Source organism: Callithrix jacchus, chromosome 13, assembly GCF_049354715.1.
Source record: "Callithrix jacchus isolate 240 chromosome 13, calJac240_pri, whole genome shotgun sequence".
NCBI classification, from domain to species: domain Eukaryota; kingdom Metazoa; phylum Chordata; class Mammalia; order Primates; family Cebidae; genus Callithrix; species Callithrix jacchus.
The window spans coordinates 57077321-57103062 of NC_133514.1; the positions used below are offsets into that span (position 1 = coordinate 57077321).

At 37.2% G+C, this 25742-nt stretch overlaps 1 protein-coding gene across 20 annotated transcripts in view; it reads left to right on the forward strand.

Moving 5' to 3' along the window:
• The window catches only part of L3MBTL4 (L3MBTL histone methyl-lysine binding protein 4), a 464367-nt gene that overhangs the window by 328535 nt on the left and 110090 nt on the right, over nucleotides 1-25742 (forward strand). For 17 of the 20 annotated variants that reach the window (XM_078347776.1, XM_078347774.1, XM_035270604.3 and 14 more), the window contains one exon: nucleotides 1451-1521. The exons of the other annotated variants lie outside the window; for them this stretch is intronic. In XM_078347776.1, coding sequence (XP_078203902.1) covers nucleotides 1451-1521 — 71 coding nt within the window. The remainder of the gene's footprint in view (nucleotides 1-1450; nucleotides 1522-25742) is intronic. 20 annotated transcript variants of the gene reach the window in all.

The window sequence follows — 25742 nt, forward strand, 5'->3', positions numbered from 1 at the left end:
ATCAGAAACTCAGTGCTTACATTTAAGCCACATTTCTACAGTTTATATTCTCTTCTACAAGAATATGCATATCAAAGCATGATACAGGAAAAAAAATGTAAACAAATCCTGATGATACATATGTTGAATATAATGAAAATTACACATACTGAATCAATGAGAATAGTATACACATTTTTATGCATGTCCATGATGCATAAGCATTTTTACACTGGTTTTTAACATGTGATTTCACTATTTACTCTGAACAACCCAGTGAGGCAAGTACTGTGCCCATTTAACAGATTAGAAGCTAAGACTGAGCATTTAAATATTCACTCTGGATCACAAACCTAGGGTCTCCTTCCTAGGCATGAACCCAGGTTTTCTCACGCCTTATGTACTGTCTCTGCATTGCCCCCCCAGGTGATTTAAGTACATGTGTTTAGTATGCTCCATAGCAGCCTTGGAGGACCTATGGTAAAGTTCGAAGTTGAGGGTTCCATAGAAATTTTCTCAATTTCTTGCCTTTTTGATAAAAAGTCTTGATGATTGAGACATATCTAACTGATAGCATGTTTCTGCCAGGATACACTTTTGTAAACATACAAATAAACATATAGATAAAATTATCTTGTTTCTATGTAGGGTTTTGGTAACTGAATCCGTTTCCTCATCTAACACAGAAATTAAAACAGTACTTCCATGACCACCTCGAAGGCTTGTAAGTGAAAATAAGATGAGAGGCTTGCCATTCAAATATAGTAAGAAAATACATGTGTAAAGCAAGATAAAAATTTTTATTGAAGTCATAAATATGTACAAATAAATTACTTGATTATCTCACAAGCCTATACTGCCTAAAATTAATTACTGGCTAATTAGCAACCCTGGAAAAGTTTTATTGTAGAAACTTCCATATTCATTATAAAGTGTGAGCCTCAAGTTTTAATGAAGTTCCATGATGAAAGAATGACAAAATTAGGCCGTACTACATACTGTAGCATTTTAAAAGTTAATTAATTCCCTGACATTCAGCAGTGTAACTAAATTACTTTATACAGTTGTTTGAGCACAGTGTCTATAATCTTCTGATTAAAATAATGAGCCCTAAAATCGTCAGCGGCAATTATTATTTACTCACCGACCATCCCATCACCCACCATCCTGCTAGCTCCTTCTCAGAATCTGAAGAGATTATTCTCCAGAGAGTTTTAGGAACTTTTTGCTGTAATAGAATGAGAGGGGGAAAGCCTTTTAAATATCAGGGTTCGAAGTCAGAGTTTCTGAACAGAAGTGTGTTTTTAAAATCTTAAACTGAAGAAAATTCTAACAGGGCTCTGTGCAGCAAAACACCTGCCAATTCACTATTGTTTATCCTGCGGTTTCTATTTAAATTTGTGCTGCTATCATGATTTATTCCTACCTCACAGGATAATGAATCTAGATTTTATTTCTGTTCTTTGCCCAGACTTGTACAGCAGGCAAAGTGTTTGAAAATCAAAGGAAAAGAAGATATTGACTTGGATAATCTCTTCAGAGGTAAAAAAAAAAAAAAAAAAAAAAAAACAACACTAGCAAAAACACAGAATATACTTTTTGTTATGCAGAATGTCTTGTTTGTTTGTTTGGTTTTATCCTTCCAGCAGGGAATGGTGGAAAAAGCCTGACCAGAAGTCAAAAGAGACTTGGGTTCTAGTTCCTGCCCTATGAATGAGTCCCATCACTGCACTAACTCAAATCTTAATTTTCTCCTTCTAAAAGGAAAGGTCTGGACTCTATCCTCTCTATGGTCCCTGATAGGAAAAATGTAACCCTACAGAAGTTAGTTTCAGTTGAATCCCCCTCTGCCATCTGTAGAGGCCATGGAGGGAAACCAGGTGTGTCTCACTGTACTTGATAAGGTGGGAGACTGTTAGATGCACCTCATTAATAAGAAAGGCTAGAAGGGTATTGGGCAAAAAGTTGAACCATCAGAGCTGAGGAATCCATTGGAGTCTAGGAAGAAGAATTGCATGTGTTCTTTTAGTTATGTTTCTTTCCAATGAAGGCTCAATATAGACAGAATTTTGAGGTTAGATTATATTGTAGCAAGCTAAGGAATCAGTTTCCCCTGGGCTGTGTTTTGATTTAGTCAGATGTAAACATTGATAATTTCTTGCCAGTATCCCACCTGCATCCTTGGTAGCTCTGTACATTTGTATCTCCCAGAAGATGCAGGAGATCTGTCTGCCTTCTAGAGGAAAGGAACATTGCTGAGCTTTCTGCTGACCTGGTGGAAGTCCAGTGAATTAGCACACTGTGCTGGACTGCGCCATTTCCAGTTACCTATTGGACTTAAGAGAAAGAGAGGGCGCTTAGCAGTCATTGAACAAAAGGGCCAGGTCTTTGAGCAGTGCTGAGCTGCCCACCGCAGACAGAGATAGAGCTCTTGCTTGTGTTGGAAAACCTGGATTTCATCTTGGCCACGCAAAGCCTTTTCCTCAGAAGAGAGAGGGCAGTTGAATTACTTTGGATTCATTGTGCAGCTACATGTTTCCCCCTCATCAGAAGAATTTCTATCTAACATAACCAGAGCTCAAGCTTACTTTAAATAAAATAAATCACTGATATTTTAGAAACTGTTCCATACAAATGTTCTCATCCGTCTTACCAAGCCTTCATACTGTAAACGACATGTTTTGGAACCATGTAAGAAGCCTTAAAAAATGTGACAGTGTTTTAATTCATAGTTTGACACTTTTGAAAATATCTCCACAGAGTAATTATGTATATGTTCTTGTTCAAACAGATACAAAATTTTGTAGTTCTTATCGTAAATGTAGTAATGAAGATCATCCCTACAAAAATAGAAAATGTCATAGCAAAATGCATTCGCACACTGTGAAAGATGAAATCTCTTCCAAGTTGCTCAGAATGCACTTGTTCTTCTCTGCATCATGTATAAGACGTTTATACCCATACGCTTTTATTTATTCATGCATTTACTGTGCTCTTTAATTTAAACATATCCGTTTCCTCACAGCGGAGGTCTGTGCTATCAGATGTGGCATTTATGTCTGAAGAACATGCAGTGGGAGGAGCAGTCTACCCTAAGTTGATCACACAGACCACTGTGTGTTGGGGAAATGCAAGTAGGGTCCATTTCATCCCATGGAAATTGGCAGGCTGTGGTTAGCGCCTGCTTTCTAGTCTAGCCTTTTGTCACCCAAAGTGCCTCTTTTTTGTATGTTTGGGGTCCCCCACACATAGGCCATGGACCCGTCTGTGGCCTGTTAGGCACTGGGCTGCACAGCAGAAGGTGAGCAGAGTACAGGCAAGGGAGCAAAGCTTCATCTGTATTTACAGCTGCTCTCTGTCACTCACATTACCACCTGAGCTCCGCCTCCTGTCAGATCAGCTGCAGCATGATTCCCATAGGAGCACAAACACTATTGCGACCTGCACATGTGAGGGATCTAGGTTGCGCACTGCTTATGAGAATCTATTGCCTGATGATCTGCCACTGTCTCCCATCACCCCCAAATGGGACTGTCTAGTTGCAGGAAAACAAGCTCAGGGCTCCCACTGATTCTACTGATGGTAAGTTGTATAATTATTTCATTATCTATTACAATGTAATGATAATAGAAATAAAGTGCACAATAAATGTAACGCACTTGAATCCTCCAGAAACCATCCCCCACCCCCAGTCTGGAAAAAAATTGTCTTCCCCGAAACCAGTTCCTGGTGCCACAGAAGGCTGGGAACTGCTGAACTGTCGGACTAATCCCCACTATTATAAATCTCATGTGCTTTGGTTCTAACCTGGATGAGAAAAATAATGAAAATAAATATGTTCTTATGGTCATATTAAATGATTATTTAATGTTTTATTTTTCTTAAGCCTATAAATCTGAGCATTATGTCTAGTATTCATGCCCTTCCATTTCTTTTCTGTTTTTTTTGAAGATAGTCTCGCTCTGTCACCCAGGTTGATTTGCAATGGCCCAATCTCGGCTTACTGCAACCTCTGCCTCCAGGTTCAAGTGATTCTCCTGTTTCAGCCTCCTGAGTAGCTACAATTACAGGCATATGCCACCATGCCCAGCTAATTTTTTGTAATTTAGTATAGATGGTGTTTCACTGTGTTGCCCAGGCTGGTCTAGAATTCTTGAGCTCAGGTGATCCACCTGCCTCAGCCTCCCATAATGATGCTGGGATTACAGGTGTGAGCCACTACACCCGGCCAGTTTCCTTTTTTTTTTTTTCAGTTCTGGGCATTGATTTGAATGAGTGACTTCTTCATTCGTCAGGAGTTATTTATTTATTTAATTTATTATTGAGACAAAGTGTCTCTCTGTCATCCAAGCTGGAGTGCAGTGACATAATCTTGACTCACTGCAACCTCCACCCCCTGGGCTCAAGCAATTCTCCTGACTCAGCCTCCCAAGTAGCTGGGATTATAGGTGCATGCCACCATGCCCAGCTAATTTTTGTAGTTTTAGTAGGGACAGGGTTATACTCTGTTAGCCAGGCTGGTCTTGAACTCCTGACCTCATGATCCGCCCACCTTGGCCTCCTGAAATGTGCTGGAATAACAAGTGTGAGTCACTCCATCTGGCCAGGAGTCTTTTATTTTTTAATGAAAATGGGCTAAAATTTGTTCTCTATTTTTTCTATGAGGGGAGGTTGTATACACTGGATTTTTGGAAATTGTATACACACATGTAGATGCACACACAGATTCTGTTTTTTTCTTGGGCATGTTTTCCATTTTTACTTGAAAAAGGTCTTTATTCACCATATATAGGCTTGGCATATATAATGAAAATATTTTAAAGACTACCCATTATTTTCAAGTATAATTCTTAGCTACTGAACCTTTTTTATCAACATGTAAGCATATATAACAACAACAATATGTAAACAGAAGATTGGATTATTAGAAATTTTAATTACTTTGTAATGATAAAAATCGGTTGAGGAAAGCATGATTATGTTAGAAGGTTGTTTGGTTGTGCATAACAGGAATAGGTTGGAATTTATTTTACTAATCTAAGGTGTACAGGTAAGCTTATTGAGTGTTACTCCTATGACCTGACAAGTGGTAATTATTCTTTGTGCCTTTTCTGAAGTAAAACAATGCATGAACGTAGAGTTTATGTGTTTGGCGACACCACAAGTCCCTTCTCCAGGACAGAGCTGGGCCTCTGTGCCTTTTGGGTTGTTCCTTTGCTTAGAGAATGAGACAGAACTTGCTCCCTGAGCACAAGCTGAGGGAGGCAAATTAAAGTGCATTCACATTCATGAGGAAGGCTCTGCCCGTCCAGGTGCTCTGTCCTCTCCTCCGTTAGACACTCCTTGGTCCCTCAAAGAGATATCACTCTCATGGCCACTGCCTGTGAGACACCTTTGGAATTGTAGAAGTTCAGCTAGAAAGTTGTTTCTTTTTAATATTTATTATTTTGGTCTCAAACCTATAACTAATGCTCATTTTAAAACAACAACAATGAAATTTCATAAAATGAAAAGTAAAACTTCGAAGAGATAAGCATTGTTAATAAATCCTTAATGGATTTATTTTGGATATAATAATTCACATTTTTTTAACCAGTGCAGAATCATATTATATTCAGTGATCTACAATTAGCTGTTTCCCACCTCACTTACTGATATATTGTGGTTACCTTTCTACTTCAGTACATATGCATCTTCTGAGTTCTTTCCATTTCAAGTAAAAATTTCAGCCAAGTACACAGAGATCGGACCCATTTAATCATTACTACGGTCAAGAAACTAACCTAACCAGAGGTTCACCACGTGCTCCCAACTCCTATCATTCCTTTACCAGGGTAACTGTTCTGATTTTGCTCACTCTCAGTTACTTTTACTGTTTCCAAAATTTTATAAATGGAATCGTATGTTATGTACACTTTTATCTCTGACTTCTTTTGCTAACATTGTTCATAATAGTCATTCAAATCATAGCTTGCTTATTCTCATTGCTACCTAGTATTCAATTTTGTGAAGACACTATAGTTTATCCGTTTTAAGGTTGGTTGGTTTCAATTTTGCAGGCTTTCCACTAGGAACATTCTAGTATGTGATTTGGTAGATATGTGTATCCATTTTTGTAGGGTAAATATATATGAGGGGAATTTCTAGGCAGTTGAGTTTGTATAAATTCAACTTCAGGAGCTAGTGTCAAATACATTTACAAAATGGTTCTACGTTCCAGGACGTTCCTACCAGCACAGTATGGAAATTGCAGGTGCTCTACATCTTTGCCAGTAGTTACTATTTGCCAGTCTCTTTCATTGTCGCCATTCTTTTGGGCTTACAGTGGTATTTAATTATGCTTTAATTTTGGTTTCCCTGAGGCCTAATGAGCTTAAACATATTTTCATGTTTATTGGCTATTTGAACATCCTCTTTTATGAAGTATCTTTCCCATTTGTTTTTCCATTGTCTTTTTCTTACTGGTATGTAGGAGTTCTTTGTATCATTATATGAATTCACCGTTGTATAGAAGTATCACACATATCTACTCCAGTCTGTCATTTGCCTTTTCACTCTCTTAATGGTGCTTTGCGATGAATGAAAATTTCAGATTTTAATATAGTCCATCAGTTCTCTCTATTTTGATTAATGCTTTTAGAGTACTATTTACAATTTTTGTCAACAACATATTCATGGGGATATTTTGCTGTTTTTTTATTCTAGAATATTTATTATTTTTATCTTTCACACTTAGATCTACCATGTATTTGAAACTGATTTTACTCATGGTTTAACATAAGGGTGAAGATTCACTTTTTTCTGTGAATATTCAGTTGACCCAGCACCATTTATTAAAAAGTCATTTCCCTATTGCTCAGTAGTAGCGCAAGTAGTGCCTACTTGTCATAAATCAAGTAACCAAATATGTGTGGGTCTGTTTCTGGACTCTGTTCTGTTACATTGTTTTACTTGGCTATTCTTGTGCCAATCCTATGATGTCTTAATTACCATAACTTAAATAGTAAATTCTGATGGCTAAGAATGTCGCTCCTCCACTTTTGTCCTTTATCTTTGAGGTTTCCCTAACTATTTTTGTTCTTTTACATTTCTTATCAGCTTGTCCACTTACACACACACATGATACAAACTACTCTGATTTTAATTAGAATTGCATTGAATGTATAGATTTATCTCAGGTGAATTGTCATCTTCTAATTCATGAACATGATCATCCTTCCATTTATTTAGGTATTCTTTAATACCTAATTGACACTTGATGTAGTTTTTTTATAATGCTTGATGTAGTTTTTTGTAGTAGATTTAGGAAATTGCCTCCGTTTAAGTTTTTTTTTTTTTTTTTTGAGAATGTTACTGAATTTTATCAAATGCTTTTTCTGCTTGTATAGAGATGGTCATGCGAATTTTCTCTTTTATTCTTTTAATGTGCTAAGTTATATTAAAATGGTTTCCAAGGAAATTTTTAATTGAAATATATCATAAATTTGGAAAATGTAAAAATGATACTGTATTGCTCAATGAATTTGAAAACACAAACATCTATGTACCAGCACCCAGCTCAAGAAAGAACCACTGTCTTTACTTGTGTAGGTAGGGCTCACTTTGCACGCTTCTAATATGAACGAATTTCAGTTACCATCATTTAGTTAAATCACATCAGTCTCCTAAGAATATAGTCAGGCTTCATTTACCAAGCTACTTTAACTGTGAATGATTGATTGCACAAAGCACTGGCTCTTTAGTCTACAAATCATCACATAAATAACAGCTCTCGTCATCATCAGGGAACAATAGCATTACCTCTTCAAAGTCTCTTGGTTATTGGTCACAGCATCGACCAATCAGTGTTGTTCAGTTCACACTTTGACAACATGACAGTCAAGTAAATAGTCAAGTGTATATGTAGGCTGCTTGTCACCCAATAATAAACCCACATAACATTTTACAAAACTGGACACTCCAGAGAGGGCATTGGCCAGCAAATTTGAAAGTACAGCAAAGAAAGAAAGGAATAATACTAGAGTGAAATTCTAACAGAATGTAAACATATTCTAAGGAAAAATAGCCAACCATAGAAATGCTGACCTTGCCTCCATTCAAGATTCTAGACATGCAACCAGGGAACTTAGTGACAACAAGTTCATTGACATAAATGAAGAAAGGAGTTGTGATGAACAGCATGAAGATGTTCCACAGAAAGTGATGCTGAAAAAAAAAAATCCTTCACATTAAAGGAACACTCAGATATTTCACAACATTGCAAGTGCAAAGGATAAAATGTTAGAAGTGAATCTAACTTAAACTTAGGAATATGACAACTTACCAAGGAATGGAAAAGATGCTCACTTCATTTCACAGTTACAGGACTAAAAGGAAGCAAATACTCCTCTGAAAACTCTTGATAAGTTTTTTTTTTTTAAGAAAGAAACAAAACCTTTTATCTCAATGTATTAAATGTTATAAGCCACAGCATATTAATTATTACTTTTACTAGTTTTAATTTTTTCCTAAATATTTATGATAGACAATAAAAGAGTTGTTAATGTTTTGACCAAAATTTTGTGAAGGTCACGAAAAAAGAATTGCAGTTTTCCCATTGATTATTAAGTACAGTTTGTATGACTTCAGCTTGTATCGTCAATTTTATAGCCCCTGACTACCATGTCAAGTGAGAATTCTCTTTATTTTATTAAGGACTATTTCAAATATGTTCATAGGAGAAGCTGGTCTGTAATTTTCCTTCTTATAATGTTTTGGTATTCCCTCTTTCCAGTATCACCGAGAGTTTATGTAAGATTCACAACATTTCTTTTTCAGCTGTTTGGATGAATTCACCAGGAACTCTATCTGAGCCTAATATTTTTATATTAGGAGAATTTTAGCTGTAGATTCAATTTCTTTAATAGATTGAGGACTTCAGATTTTTAAAATTTCTTCTTGTGTTAATTTTTCTAGGAATTTGTGTATTTCATTTAAATTTTCAAGTCTGTTGCTGTAGAGTTGTTTATAATACCCTCTGATGAGCTTTTTAGTATCTGCAGATTCTATAGTTATGTCCCTTTTTCGTTCCTGAAATTGATGTTTATGTACTTTTGCATTATCTCTCTCTCTCTTTCTTTCTTACTCTCTCTTGGTTTTTACCTCTGTCTCTCTCTTTCAATTAATCCTACTAAAGGTTTAGTCATCTTTACAATGGACCAATTTTTGCCTGTGTTGATTTTCTCTAGTGTACATTTCTTTTCTCTTTTATTAATTTCTGCTATTATATTTCTGCCTTCCTGCCTTCTGCTCTCTTTGGGTTTAATTTACCGTCATTTTTCTAACTTCTTTAAATTATTACTTAGATCATTTTTAAATATATTTTTTAAATATATATAGTTTTAAAATATATTTTAATATATGTACCTAAAGCTATATTAATGCTAATTTAAGCATAGCTTTCCCTGCACTCCATGAGTTTTGATTTGTCAAATTTCATAATCATTTAATTAAAATATTTTCTCATTTACATTGTTTTTCTTTTATATGTGGGTTGAAGAAGTATACTGATTCATTTCCAGATATTTGGGGAATCAATAATAAAATCAACAACAAAAAGATGTTTGTATTATCCACTGTGGATATTAAAAAAAAGATATTTTATTCCACTGTGGTCAGAGAGCATACTCTGAGCAATTGTTAATCATACTGTTAGATTTTTATTATTTTTACTGATACTTTTTTCCTGCTTGTTCATTTGATTCCTGAAAAAAAAATGTTGAAGTCCTCTGCTGTGATTGTGATATTATCTGGTTTTCCTTTTATTATACATATTTTTAAGCTATATTACTAGGCTCATGTAAAATTAGAACATTAGAATATTCCTAATCAATTGACTCTTCAACATATTGAAATGTATCTTTTATTTCTCCAAATGCTTCTTGCCTTTAGGTTTACTTTGCCTGTTATTAGCAGTATTATTCTGATTAGTGTTTGTACATTATATTTATTTCCATCCTTTTACAGGCTCCATAATTGTCCTTATATTTAATATGACACTTCTAAATAGCATGTGATTTTTCCTTCCTTCCTTCCTTCCTTCCTTCCTTCCTTCCTTCCTTCCTTCCTTCCTTCCTTCCTTCCTTCCTTCTTTCCTTCTTTTCTTTTTTTTTTTTTTTTTTTGATGGAGTCTAGAATACTGCAACCTTGGCCTCCCAGACTCAAGCAATCTCCTTACCTCAGCCTCTCAAGTGCTGGGATTACAGGTGTGAGTTACTGCACCCAGTCAAGACAGTAGTCTCTTAGTTGAAATATTTAATACATTTACATCTAATGTTAATACTGTTAAGTTGGATTTATGGCTACTATCTTTTTTTTTTTGAGACAGAGTCTCACTCTGTCTCCCAATCTGGAGTACAGTGGTACAAACCCAGCTCACTGCAACCTCCACCTCCTGGATTTAAGCAATTCTGGTGCCTCAGCCTCCGTAGTAGCTGGGATTACAGGTGTGAACCATCATACCCAACTAATTTTTGTGTTTTTAATAGAGAAAAGGTTTCGTCATGTTGGCCAGGCTGGTCTTGAACTCCTGGCCACAGTGATCTCCCTACCTTGACCTCCCAAAGTGCTAGGATAACATGTATGAGCCACCATGCCCAGCCTATTGCTACCATCTTTGTAATTGTTTTCTATTTTTCTCAGTAGTTTGTATTCAGTTTTATATTTTTGCTTTATCTTTTTAAACCAAAATTCATGTGAGTATACTATTTTCCCTCTATTCATTTGTTATTTATCCATTTTTAATATTCTCTTAGTAGATGTCCTAGCTACTACAAAATATATCTTTATCTTTATATGGAATCATTATTCCTCTATCTGAAAAATTATCTCTTGCATTTCACTTATAGTATCTTCTAGTTATTTTTTTAACTTTAATTAATTTAGACAGGGTTTTACTCTGTCACCCAGGCTGAGTGCAGTGGTGTGATCACAGCTCACTGCAGCCTTGACCTCCTAGGCTCAAGTGATTCTCCCACCTGGGCCTACAGGTATGTGCCACCACACCTGACTAATTACTGTTCTTGAGGATTTTTTTTTGTAAAGATGAAGTTTCACTGTGTTGCTCAGGCTGGTATTGAACCCCTGGGTTCAAACAATCTGCCTGCCTTGATCTCCCAAAATCAAGGGATTACACACTTGAGCCACTATGCCTAGCCTAGCTGATTTTTTTTTTAAGTAACATTTTCTTTATCTAGAAATGTCCTGTTTATCCCCAAATGTTTGAAGAATATTTTTACAGGTTATAGAATTCTTGATTGGCAGTTCAGTTTTTGGAAACTTTAAATATAATAATCCATTGGCTTCTGACTTCTATTATTTCTCTCAAGAAGTTAGCTGTAACGTTATTGTGTCTTTTTGAAAGAAGTACGTCTTGGAGTGTGTCACATTTTATCTGATTATTTATAAGATTTTTCTGTTATCTCTTGTTTTTAGCAGTTTTACTGTGAAGTGCCTTATATTTGTCTCTTTAGGATTTATAGTACTTAAGTCTGTGGGTATATGGCATTCTATCACTTTGAAAAACTTGACAATATTCTCCTCAAATACTGTTTATGCTCCATTCTCTCTCGTTTTCCCTATTGAGACTCCATCTGCAAATATATTAGACTTTCTTATTTGTATGTCTTAAGAGCTCTTTTGTTTGTTGTACTTTAGGTTCTGGGGTACATGTGCAGATCATGCAGGATTGTTGCATAGGTACATACATGGCAAGGTGGTTTGCTGCCTCCATCCCCGTCACTTATATCTGGCATTTATCCTCATGTTATCTCTCCCCAACCTCCCCAGCCCCTGCTGTCCCTCTCCTAGCACCCCCAAAACAGACCCCAGTGTGTGATGCTTCTCTCTCTGTGTCCATGTGTTCTCATTGTTCAACACTCATCTATGAGTGAGAGCTTGCGGTGTTTGATTTTCTGTTCTTGAGTCAGTTCGCTGAGAATGATGATTTCCAGATTCGTCCATGTCCCTGCAAAGGACACACATTCATCATTTTTAATAGCTGTATAGTATTCCATGGCATATATGTGCCACAGTTTTATTGTCCAGTCTATCATCAATGGGAATTTGGGTTGGTTCCAGGTCTTTGCTTTTGTAAACAGTGCCACAGTGAACATATGTGTGCATATGTCTTTATAATAGAATGATTTATAATCCTTTGGGTATATACCGAGTAATGGGATTGGTGGGTCAAATGGAATTTCTATGTCTAGGTCCTTGAGGAATCACCACACTGTCTTCCACAATGGTTGAATTAATTTACACTCCCACCAACAGTGTAAAATTGTTTCTATTTCTCCATATCCTCTCCAGCATCTGTTGTCTCCAGATTTTTTAATGATTGCCATTCTAAGCAGCATGAGATGGTATCTCAGTGTGGTTTTGATTTGCATTTCTCTAATAACCAGTGATGATGAGCATATTTTCATATGTTTTTTGGCCTCATATATGTCTTCTTTTGAAAAGTGTCTGTTCATATCCTTTGCCCACTTTTGAATGGGTTTGTTTTTTTCTTGTAAATCTGTTTTAGCTCTTTGTAGATTCTGGATATTAGTCCTTTGTCAGATGGGTAGACTGCAAAAATTTTTTCCCATCCTGTTGGTTGCCGGTTCACTCTAATGATTATTTCCTTTGCTGTGCAGAAGCTCTGGAGTATAATTAGATCCCATTTATCTACTTTGGCTTTTGTTGCCATTGCTTTTGGTGTTTTAGTCATGAAGTCCTTGCCTATGCCTATGTCCTGAATGGTTTTGCCTAGGTTTTCTTCTAGGGTTTTTATGGTGTTAGGTCTTATGTTTAAGTTTTTAATCCATCTAGAGTTAATTTTAGTGTAAGGTGTCAGGAAGGAGTCCAGTTTCTGCTTTCTGCACATGGCTAGCCAGTTTTCCCAACATTATTTATTAAACAGAGAATCCTTTCCCCATTACTTGTTTTTGCAAGGTTTGTCAAAGATCAGATGGTTGTAGATATGTGGCATTGCCTCTGAGGCCTCTCTTCTGTTCTGTTGATCTATATCTCTGTTTTGGTACCAGTACCGTGCTGTTTTGATTACTGTAGCCTTGTAGTATAGTTTGAAGTCTGGTACTGTGATAACTCCAGGTTTCCTCTTTTTGCTTAGGATTGTCCTGGCCATATTGGCTGTCTTTTGGTTCCATATGAAGTTTAAGGTAGCTATATCCAGTTCCATGAAGAAGGTCATTGGTAGCTTGGTTGGTATAGCATTGAGTCTATAAATTACATTGAGTAATACAGCCATTTTCTCGATCTTGATGTTTCCTAACCATGAGCATGGAATGTTTCTCCATCTGTTTGTGTCCTCTCTTATTTCCTTGAGCTGTTGTTTGTAATTCTCCTTGAAGAGGTCCTTTACATTCTTTGTTAGTTACATGCCTAGGTATTTTATTCTCTTTGTAGTGATTGTGAATGGGAGTTTACTCTTGATTTGGCTCTCTGTTAGACTGTTATTCGTGTATAGGAATGCTTGTGATTTCTGCATGTTGATTTTGTATCCTGAGACTTTGCTGAAGTTGCTTATCAGTTTCAGGAGATTTTGGGCTGAGATGATGGGGTCTTCTAAATGTGCAATCATGTCGTCTGAAAATAGAGAATATGATATCCTCCTTTCCTAATTGAATACCCCTTATTTCTTTTTCTTGCCTGAATGCTCTGGCTAGAACTTCCAATACTATATTGAATAGAAGTGGTGAGAGAGGGCATCCTTGTTTAGTGCCAGATTTCAAAGTAAATGCTTCCAGTTTTTGCCCATTCAGTATATTGGCTGTGGGTTTGTTGTAAATAGTTTTTATTATTTTAAGATACGTTCCATTGATACCTAGTTTATTTAGAGTTTTTAGCATAAAGGGCTGTTGAATTTTGTCAAAGGCCTTTTCTGCATCTATCGAGATAATCATGTGGTTTTTGTCTTTGGTTCTGTTTATGTGGTGAATTACGTTTATGACCTTGCATAACCAGCCTTACATCCCCGGGATGAAGCCTGATTGATTGTGATGGATAAGCTTTTTATGTGCTGTTGCAATTGGTGTGCCAGTATTTTATTGAAGATTTTTGCATCTATGTTAATCACGGATATTGGCCTGACGTTTTCTTTTTTTGTTGAGTCTCTGCTGGGTTTTGGTATCAGGATGATGTTGGTCTCATAAAATGATTTGGGAAGAATTCCCTCTTTTGGATTGTTGGAATAATACCAGCTCCTCTTTGTATGTCTGGTAGAATTTGGCTGTGAACCCGTCTGGACCTGGACTTTTTTTGGTTGGTAGGCCATTAATTACTCCCTCAACTTCAGACCTTGTTATTGGTCTATTAAGGGTTGCAACTTCTTCCTGGTTTAGGATTGGGAGGGTGCAAGCGGCTAGGAATTTATTAATTTCTTCCAGGTTTAGTGGTTTATGTGCATAGAGTTGTTTGTAGTAATCCGTGATGATAGTTTGTATTTCTGTGGAATTGGTGGTGATATCCCCTTTATAGTTTTTTTATTGCATCTATTTGATTCTTCTCTCTCTCTGTTTTTTTTTTTTTTTTTTTTTTTTTTTTGTTAATCTGGCTAGTGGCCTGTCTGTTTTGTTGGTCTTTTCAAAAAACCAGCTCCTGGATTTATTGATTTTTCAAAGGGTTTTTTGTGTCTCGATCTCCTTCAGTTCTGTTCTGATCTTAGTTATTTCTTGTCTTCTGCTAGCTTTTGAGGTTTTTAATCTTGCTTCTCTAGCTCTTTCAGTTTTGACTATAAGATATTGATTTTAGATCTTTTCTTGCTTCTCATGTGGGCATTTATTGCTATAAATTTCCCTCTAGACACTGCCCTAAATGTGTCCCAGAGATTCTAGTTTGTTGTGTCTTTGTCTCATTGGTTTTGAAGAATATCTTTATCTCTGCCTTCATTTCATTGTTTATCCATCAACATTCAGGAGCCAGTTGTTTAGTTTCCATGATGTTGTGTGGTTCTGAGTTAGTTTCTTAATCCTGAGTTCTAGTTTGGTTTCACTGTGGTCTGAAAGACTGTTTGTTATGATTTCCGTTCTTTTGCATTTGCTGAGGAGTGATTTACTTCCAATTATGTGGTCAGTTTTAGAGTAGGAATGATGTGGTTCTAAGAAGAATGTATATTCTGTGGATTTGGGGTGAAGATTTCTGTAGATGTCTATTAGGTCCGCTTAATTCAGATCTGAGTTCAAGTCCTGGATATCCTTGTTCATTATCTGTTTCATTGATCTCTCTAATATTTACAGTAGAGTGTTAAAGTCTCCCACTATTATTATGTGGGAATCTAAGTCGCTTTGTAGGTTGTTAAGAACTTGCTTTGTGTATCTGGGTGCTCCTGTATTGGGTGCATATATATTTAGAATCGTTAGCTCGTCTTGTTGCATTGATCATTTTACCATTATGTAATGCCTTTCTTTGTCTCTTTTGATCTTTGTTGGTTTAAAGTCTTAATTTACTAGAGACTAGGATTGCAACTTCTGCTTTTTTTTTGCTCTCCATTCGTTTCGTAAATCTTCCTGCATCCCTTTATTTTGAGCCTTTGTGTGTCCTTGCACATGAGATGGATTTCCTGGATACAGTATACCAATGGGTCTTGACTTTTTATCCAATTTGCCAGTCTGTGTCTTTTCATTGGGGCATTTAGCCCATTTACATTTAAGGTTAATATTGTTATGTGTGAATTTGATGCTAGCTGGTTGTTTTGTGGATTAGTTGACATAGTTTCTTCATTGTATTGATGGTCTTTACCATTTGGTATGTTTTTGGAGTAGCTGGTACTGGTTGTTCCTTTCTATGTTTAGTGCTTCTTTCAGGAGCTCTTGTAAGGCAGGCCTGATGGTGACCAAATCTCTCAGCAATTGCTTGTCCATAAAGGATTTTATTTCTCCTTTGCTTATGAAGCTTAGGTTGGTTGGATATGAAATTCTGGGTTGAAAGATCTTTTCTTTAAGGATGTTGAATATTGGCCCCCACTCTCTTCTGGCTTGTACAGTTTCTGCTGAGAGATCTGCTGTGAGTCTGATGGGCTTCCCTTTGTGGGTAATCTGACCTTTCTCTCTGGCTATGCTTAGCATTTTTTCCTTCATTTCAACCCTGGTGAATCTGAAGATTATATGTCTTTGGGTTGCTCTTCTTGAAGAATATCTTTGTGGTGTTTGCTGTATTTCATGGACTTGAATGTTGGCCTGCCTTGCTAGGTTGGTGAAGTTCTCCTGGATAATATTCTGAAGAGTGTTTTCCAGCTTGGATTCATTCTCTCTTATCACATTCAGGTATACCTATCACATGTAGTTTAGGTCTTTTCATATAATCCCATATTTGTTGGTAGCTTTGTTCATTTCTTTTCACTCTTTTTTCTTTAATCTTGCCTTCTCATTTTATTTCATTGTGTTGATCTTCAGTTTCTGATATTTTTTTCTTCTGCTCAGTTGATTTGGCCATAGATACTTGTATGTGCTTCATGAAGTTCTTGAGCTGTGTTTTTCAGCTCCATCAAGTCCTTTATGTTCTTCTCTAAGCTGGTTATTCTGGTTAGCATTTTGTCTAACCTTTTTTCAAGGCTCTTAGTTTCTTTGCATTGGGTTAGAACACGTTCTTTTACCTCAGAGAAGGTTGTTATGACCTATCTTCTGAAGCCTGTTTCTGTCAATCCATCAGACTCATTCTCTGTCCAGCTTTGTTCCCTTACTGGTGAGGAGGCATTCTAGTTTTGGGTGTTTTCATCCTTTTAGCACTGGTTTCTTCCCATCTTTGTGGATTGATCTACCTGTGGTCTTTGTAGTTAGCGACTTTTGGATGAGTTCTCTGAGTGGACGTCCTTTTTGTTGATGATGAAGTTATTTCTTTCTGTTTTTTAGTTTTCCTTCTAACAGGCCCCTCTGCTGTAGGACTGCTGGAGGTCCACTCCAGACTCTACTTGCTTGGGAATCACCCACGGGGCTGCAGAACAGTAAGGGTTTTTGCCAGTTTCTTCTTCTGTTCTTTGTTCCAGGAAGGTACCCACCAGATGTCAGCCAGAGCTCTCCTTTATGAGGTGCCTTTTTGGATATACAGGGGTTGGGGATCCACTTGAGGAGACAGTCTGTCCCTTATAGGAGCTCAAGTGCTGAGCTGTGAGCTCCATTGTTCCATTCATAGCTGCTGGGCAGGTACATTTAAGTCTGCTGCAGTGGAATTCATAACTGCCTCTTTTCCCAGGTGCTCCTTCCTGGGAAGATGGGGCTTTATTTATAAGTTCCTGATGTGCTGCTACCTTTTTTCAGAGATGCCGTGCCCAGCAGGGAGGTAATCTAGTTACAGTCTGCCAGCAGAGGTGTTGCTGAGCTGCTACAGGCTCCTCCCAGCTGCTGTATAAACTTTCTTGTGGTTTTGTTTGCAGAGGTAGAGTTAGAACTGCCTTGGTAATGGTGGACAACCTCCATAATTGTGGAGTGCCTCAGTAATGGTGGACTGCCTTGTAATGGTGGACTGCCTCAGTAATGGTGGACTGCCTCGATAATGGCGGATGCCCTTCCCCCCGCAGAGCTGGACCATCCTGGGTCCAGCTGTGCTTGCTGCAAAACTCTTAATCCAGAGCATTTCCGATTGCAGGTCTTTGTTGGGGTGGGACCCACAAAGCCAGATCACCTGGCTCCCTGCTTTCAGCCCTTTCTTTTTCAGTTGAATGGGTGGTTCTGTCTCCCAGGAATTCCAGGCATCATTTGAAATGGCCGCCCATATTTGTGTGAGTTTTTGTGCGGAAACCTGCAGATCCAGCTGAAACAGCTGTACTGGAAACTCATGTCACTTTTCAGCCCAGGAGTCTCTTGGTCTGTGGATGGTAAAAACTGTGGGAGAAGCACAGTATGTAACCAGAGTGCTGGAGATGATGGAAGAGCCCCCGATAGTCTCTGTTGGGTAGGGAGGGTGGTCCTCCAGGGACTGCACTTCCCGGGTGAGACAGCACTCTACTCCCTTGGCTTGCCCTTCTTGGGCTACACCCACTGTGCAAACAGTCCCTTTGAGATGCACCTGGTACCTCGTTTGGAAATGTGGTGATCACTCACCCTCTGTGTTGCTCTCGCTTGTAGCACTCTAGAGCTGTCCTATTTGGCCATCTTGGATTTCCCCACCAAAAGCTCTTTTCTTTACTTCCCCTCCTGTTTGTACTACATGCTTCAGCCTGTATATTTTTCTAGTGGCCTGTTTTTAAGATCTCTTCAGTTGTCTCCAAACTGCTATTACACCCATGTAACTAATTTTTAATTAAATTATTATATATTTCTTATTTTTGCAATTTACCCACTTTTGATTTTAATACATCTTAGTTCTTGAGTAAAATTCTCTATCTTGACATCTAATTTCTTAAACACATTAGTTACAGTTATTAATTATTTACTTTAAACACCAGTATCTCAATGATCTTTGCATTTGTTAGTGGAGCACCAAGTGAGTGAGATCAGCCTCACCAACTGCATGTGAGCTGGGTGAGGCTTACTGCTGCCTGCTGCTCCCCCTTCCCTTTGTGAACTCTTCTGTGCAGCAGAGGCAGTTATATTCCCTTCTGGAACATTAGCCCAGTGGCCTGAGAACCACCTCCCAACCCTCACAGTGGCCGCAGCTAGCCCAGCTCAAGAAGAATTGAAGCACAGACTGCCTAACCCTGCCCTCACTTGGTTGTACCCCTCCACTCACCCTGTTAGCTTAACACAAAGGACATAAACTTTGGGGAGCTTTATAGCCCTGCCTATCACTATAGAAACAAACTTTCCCACAGCACTTAAATCTCATTGCTACTACTGCAGCTGGATGCTTTTACAAATGCCACCTCCTGGCAGGAGGCCATCCAGCACAGTCCATTAAGCACTTCTAGGTAGAATGTGCCCAGGAAGGAGAAAATTGCTGTGTGACCTCAGCTATCACTGCTGTTACAGCACCCTGACTAATCAGAGGTCTTGAGCCTGTCCATGTGACAAGTTTACTGCAATTATAACTATCATTTGAGAAACCCAGCAGAAAGCTTGTCTCCAACCAAGAAGTCTCACAGAGTGTATGTAACTCCCTTCTAGCTCCATCAGAGATGGTGCTGCTATACACTGCTGGGAGACATCCTGAAGTCTTAGTTCACATTTCTGGATCCCTTGCAGACATTCCCCAGCACCAGCTCAAAGTCTGGTAGTTCTACTGGGTATCTACACCTAGAAAAGCAATAAAATCGCTGTGGTCTGGGTTTCAGGAAGTCCCATTCTCCATTCCTAGGGAAAGGGGGAGAGCATCACATCAAGGGAAGACCATGGGAAAAAGAATCTGAATGGGAGGTCTTGAGTCCCAGATTTTTCTACTAGTGGGATGTTTCTTACAGCAAAGACACAATTGCAGTGCTGGGTACAATAGAGAAAGTCTGCACCTCTACTCCAACAATCAGGAAGCATCTCTGATCATAAAGGGGCTTTGAAAGGGGGTCCTTGTTCCTCACTGGTACACTACTACACACACAGGTGGGACTTCTTCCACAGGAATGCAGTGTACATTCACGTATAGACAGCCTTCCAGGAACAATTTGGGGTGATGGCATTGCTGCAGGAGGAGCACTCCTCAGATTCAGGCTTGCAGAGTCACAGCTTCTCTCTACTTGGAACATCAACATTCCTACAGATGAAAAGAGGTACTCATCTGATCTAAATAGCTGGAATACTGGGATAGGAAGGTAGATAGCTTTTCTGCTGGCCTGGCAGTGGAGCTTAGGTAGCTTCCACCTTTCACCCTGATAAAATCTCAGTACATCTAATTTAGAGCTCCCCTGGGTACCTTTATCAAGGCTGGGACCTCTACCCACCATTAGGTATTACAGCTACCCACCTCTTTAGCTACCACCAATGCCTACCCCAGGGATACCTCCCCTGCTGGCCTGAAGCCTGAATCATCAACTCAGTAAATAAAATACTGGAAAATATTAAGTAAATAAAAAAGTTTACACCATGGGAGAATGAGATAAACTTCAAGAGATTCTTGCCATTCCAACCCCATAGGAAACAGTGAATTTGCCCACAGGCCAAATGCATGACTACTGCCACCAGCATCTGGGAAAGCCAGCACACCAAAATTCTGTATAACTAAGGAAATCCTACAGAGTCTTCCCCACTAAAAGCATCAATAATCAAATTAGGCTATAATAAACTGTAAACATTAAAGTGAGATCCTTAAGAGGGAAAAGAAGAAATTAAAGAAAAGACACAGTCAAATCAAAAATAAATTTAAGAACAATTTGAAGAAATAGTCTACCAAGTGGGAAGGAACCAGAAAAGTAATTCTGGTAATATGACAAAATGGGGTTCTACAACATCCCCAAGAAATCACACTGGCTCCCCAGCAATGGATCCAAACCAAGATGAAATCTTTGAAAAACCAGATAAAGAATTCAGAAGGTTGCTTATTAAATTATTCCAGGAGATACTAGAGAAAGGTGAAAAGTAACATGAAGAAATTAAAAAAATAATTTAGGATACGAATGAAAATTTTCCAGAGCGATCGATATCATAAAGTAAAAACAATCAGAACTTCTAGAAATGAATGTCACACTTAGGGAAATACAATGGAAAAGTTTCCTCAATAGACTAGACGAAGTAGAAGAAAGAATCTTGGAGCTCAAAGATCAGGCTTTTGAATTAACCCAGTCAAAGATAAAGAAAAAAGAATCTCAAGAAATTAACAAAGTATCCAAGAAATATGGGATTTTCTTGGATACTTCAAATGGCCAAACCTAAGGATAATTGGTGTTCTTGAGGGAAAAGAGAAGTCTGAAAGTTTAGAAAACTTATTTGAGGGAATAATTGAGGAAAACTTCCTTGGTCTTGGTAGAGACATATATGTCCAAATATAGGAAGCTCAAAAAACTGGAAATTCATTGCAAAAACTTCATCACCAAAGCACGTAGTCATCAGGCTATCTAAAGTCTACATGAAGGAATGAGTTTTAAGAGTTATGAGGCAAAAGCAAAGGTGACCTATAAAGGAAAACCTGTCCAACGAACAGCATATTTCTCAGCAGAAACCCTACAAGCCAGAAGGGACCCTATCTTTAGCTTCCTTAAGCAAAATAATTATAAGCCAAGAATTTTGCTTCCAGAAAAACTAAGCTTCATAAATGAAGGAGAGATAAAATCTTGCTCAGACAAGCAAATGCTGACAAACAAATATCCACCAAAATAGAACTTCCTTAAAACATAAATTTCACAAAGCATAAACAACACAATGAAAAAAGCAAAGTATCTAGGCAACATCTAATATGATCACTAGAACAGTACCTCACATCCCAATAATAATGCTGAATGTAAATGGTCTAAATGCTCCACTTAAAAGACACAGAATGACAGAATGCATAAAAAATCATCAGTCAAATATCTGTTATCTTCAGGAGATCCACTTAGCCACATAAGGAGTCACATAAACTTAAAGTGAAGGGGTGGAAAAAATATTCTATGCAACCGGAAACCAAAAGTGAGCAGGAGTAGCTATTCCAATATCAGACAAAACAGACTTTAAAGCAACAACAGTTAAAAAGAAAAGACAGTTAAAAAAAAAAAGAATAACACTACATAATGATGAAAGGATTAGTCCAACAAGAAAATGTTACAATCCTAAATTTATATGCACCTAACACTGGAGCTCCCATAGTTATAAAATAATTACTACCAGGCACAAGAAATAAGGTAGGCAGCAATATAGTAATAGTGAGGTACTTTTAAGACTTCACTGACAGCACTAGATCATCAAGACAGAAAGTCAACAAAGAAACAGTAAACTTAAACTATATCCTAGAACAAATGGACTTAACAGATGTTTACAGAAAATTCTTCCCAAATACAGAATATACATTCTGTTCATCAGCACATGGAACATTATCCAAGGTGGACCATATGGTAGACTATAAAACAAGTTTCAATAAATTTTAAAAAATTGAAGTCATAACAAGGGTCTTCTCATATCACAGTGGAATAAAACTGGAAACGAACTCTAAAAGGAACTCTCAAAACTATACAAATACATGAAAGTTAAATAATTTGCTCTTGAATAGTTTTTGAGTTAACAATGAAATCAAGGTCTAAATTAGAAAATTCTTGGAAATGAATGATAATAACGACAGAAATTATCAAGACCTTTGGGATACAGCAAAAGCAGCGCTAAGAGGAAAGTTCATAGCATTAAATGTGTACATGAAAAAGCCTGAAAAAGCACAAATTGACAACCTAATATCAATCCTCAAGAAACTAGAGAAAGAAGAACAAATTAAATCCCAGGAGAAGAAAAGAAATATTAATGATCAGAGCAGAACTAAATGAAATTGAAACAAAAAGAACATTACAAAAGATAAATAAAAAGCTGATTTTTTGAAAAGATAAACAAATTTGATAGACCATTAACCAAGAAAAAAAGAAGATCTATATAAGATCTATATAAGCTCAATTATTCAATAGAAATGAGACCGGCTGCAGTGGTTCAGCACTTTGGGAGGCTGAGGTGAGTGAATCACAAGGTCAAGAGATCAAGACCATCCTGGCCATAATGATGAAACTCCATCTCTACTAAAAATAAATAAAATTAGCCTGGCATGGTGGCACATGCCTGTAATCCCAGCTTCTCAGGAGGCTGAGGCAAGAAAATTGCTTGAACCCAGTGGGCAAGAGGTTGCAGTGAGCCGAGATTGTGCCACTGCACTCCAATCTGGTGACAAAGTGAGACTCTGTCTCAAAAAAAGAAAAGAAATGAAATGAAACTGGATATATTACAATTGATACCACAGAAAAACAAAAGATAATTTGAGGCTACTGTGAACACCTTTATGCACACAAACTAGAAACTCTAGAAGAAATGGATAAATTCCTGAGACATACAACCATCCTAGATTAAATCAGGAAGAAATAGAAACCCTTAATAGACCAATAACAGGCAGCAAGATTTAATCAGTGATATAAAAATTGCCAACAACAACAACAACAGCAAAAGAGTCCAGGACCAGATGGATTCACAGCTGAATTCTACCAGACATTCAAAGAAGAATTGATACAAATTCTACTGAAACTATTTCAGTAAACAGAGTAAACAGACAACCCACAGAGTAGTTTCAGGAGGTAAAGAGGGAATCCTTTCTAAATCATTCTATGAAGCCGGTATCACCCTAATACCAAAACCAGGAAAGAACATAACAAAAAATGAAAACTGCATCATCCTTGATGAACATAGATGTTAAAATTATCAACAAAATACTAGCTAACCAAATCCATAGCACACTGAAAAAATAATACATCATGATCAAGTGGATTTCTTCCCATGGTTGCAGGGATGTTTTCACATACACAAGTCAATATGTGTGATACATCATATAGATAGAATTAAAAGCAAAAACCAAATGATCATCTCAATAGACACAGAAAAAGCATTCAATAAAAGTCAGCATCCCTTTATTAAAACCCTCAACAAAATAGGCATAGAAGGGGCTTACCTCAAAATGATAAAAGCCATATAAGGTAAACCCACACGCAACATTACACTGAATGAGGACGAATTTAAAGCATTCCCCCTGAGAACTGGAACAAGACAATGATGCCCACTTTTACAACTTCTATTCAACATAATGCTGGAAGTCCTAATCAGAGCAATCAAACAAGAGAAAGAAATAAAGAGCATCTGAATTGGATAAGAGTAACTCAACCTGTCATTATTAATCAATTATATGATAATATACTTAGGAAACCCTAAAGACCCATCCAAGAAGCTCCTAGATCTCATAAACAAATTCAGTAAAGTGTCTGGTTACAAAATCAATGTACACAAATCAGTAGCACTGCTAGATGCCAACAATGACTAAACCAAAAATAAAACCAATAACTCAATCCCTTTTACAACAGCTGGAAAAAAAAAAGCCTAGGAATATACTTAAACAAGGAGGTGAAAGATTTCTGCAAGAAAAATGACAACACTGCTGAGAGAATCATAGATGATACAAAACATGGATGGGAAGAATCAATATTGTGAAAATGACCATATTGCCAAAAGCAGTCTATAGATTCAATATAATTCCCATCAAAATACCATTATTATTATTTAAGGAACTAGAAAAAAGCTATTCTAAAATTAATATGGAACCAAAAAACAGTCAAAGCAATGCTAAGCCAAAAGTATAGCCAAAGCAATACTAAGCCAAAAGAACAAATATGGAAGCATCACATTACCCAACTTCAAATTATACTACAAAGCTGTAGTTATCAAAACAGCATGGTAGTGGTTTAAAAATAGGCATGTAAGACAGTGGAACTGCATAGAGAACCCAGAAATAAAGTCAAATACTTACAGCCAACTGATCTTCAACAAAGCATACAAAAACATAAATTGGGGAAAGAGCACCCTATTCAATAAATGGTGCTGGAAAACTGGCAAGCCACATGTAGACTAATAAAACTGGATTCCCATCTTTCACCTTCTACAAATATCAACTCAAGATGGATCAAAAACTTAAATCTAAGACCTGAAACCATAAAAATTATAGAGGATAACACTGGAAAAACTCTTCTGGACATTAGCTTAGGCAAAGAATTTATGACTAAGGCCCCAGAAGCAAATACAACAAAAAAATAAATAAATAAATGGGACCTATTTAACTAAAAAGTGTGTGCCACAGAGTAAACAGACAACCCACAGAGTCGGAGGAAATATTTGCAAACTCAGCATTTAATGAAGGACTAGTATCCAGAATCTACAGGGAACTCAAACAAAACAGCAAGAAAAGAAAAATACATCAAAAAGTGGGCAAAGGACATGAATAGACATTTATCAAAAGGAGATATACAAACTGCCAACAGACATATGAAAAAATGCTCTACATCAGTAATCATCAGGAAAATGCAAATTAAAACCACAATGAGATACCACCTTACTCCACAAGAATAGCCAAAATTAAAAAGTCAAAAAAGCAATAGATGTTGGTACTTCACACTGCTTGTGGGAGTACAAATTAGTTCAACCACTATGAAAACAGCCATTATATGAAAAAGGCATGCACACGTGCACGCGCACACACACACGCACACACACACACACAGATGTTTATAGCAGTATAATTTCAATTGCAAAGATATGGTAACAACCTAAGTGCCATTGATCAATGAATGGATAAAGGAAATGTGGTATATATATGCATATATGCGTATATATATATATATATATTCAGTCATAAAAAAGAAATGAAATAATGCCTTTTATGGCAACTTGCATGGAGCTGGAGGCCATTATTCTAAGTGAAGTAATTGAGTAATGAAAAACCAAATATCTCACTTAAAAGTGGGAGCTAAGATGTGAGGATAGGAAGACATAAGAGTGATATAATGGACTTTGGAGACTCATGGAAGAAGACTGAGATGAGGGTAAGGGATAAAAGACAGACTGCATATTGGGTACAGTTTACATTGCTTGGATGATGGGTGCTCTAAAATCCCAGGAATCACTACTAAAGAACTTATCCATGTAACCAAAAACCACCTGTATCCCCAAAACTACTGAAATTAAAAAAAAAAAATGGGAAGTGCTGGAAATTAAAAATAACATAACAGAAATGAAGAATGCCTTTGATGGGCTCTTTAACAGACTCAACATGACTGAAGAAAGCATTAGTGGGCTTTAAGCTATGTCCATAGAACTTCCCAGTCTAAAAAGCAAAGAGAAAAATAAAATAAAAGAGACCTTACAGTATATCCATGGACT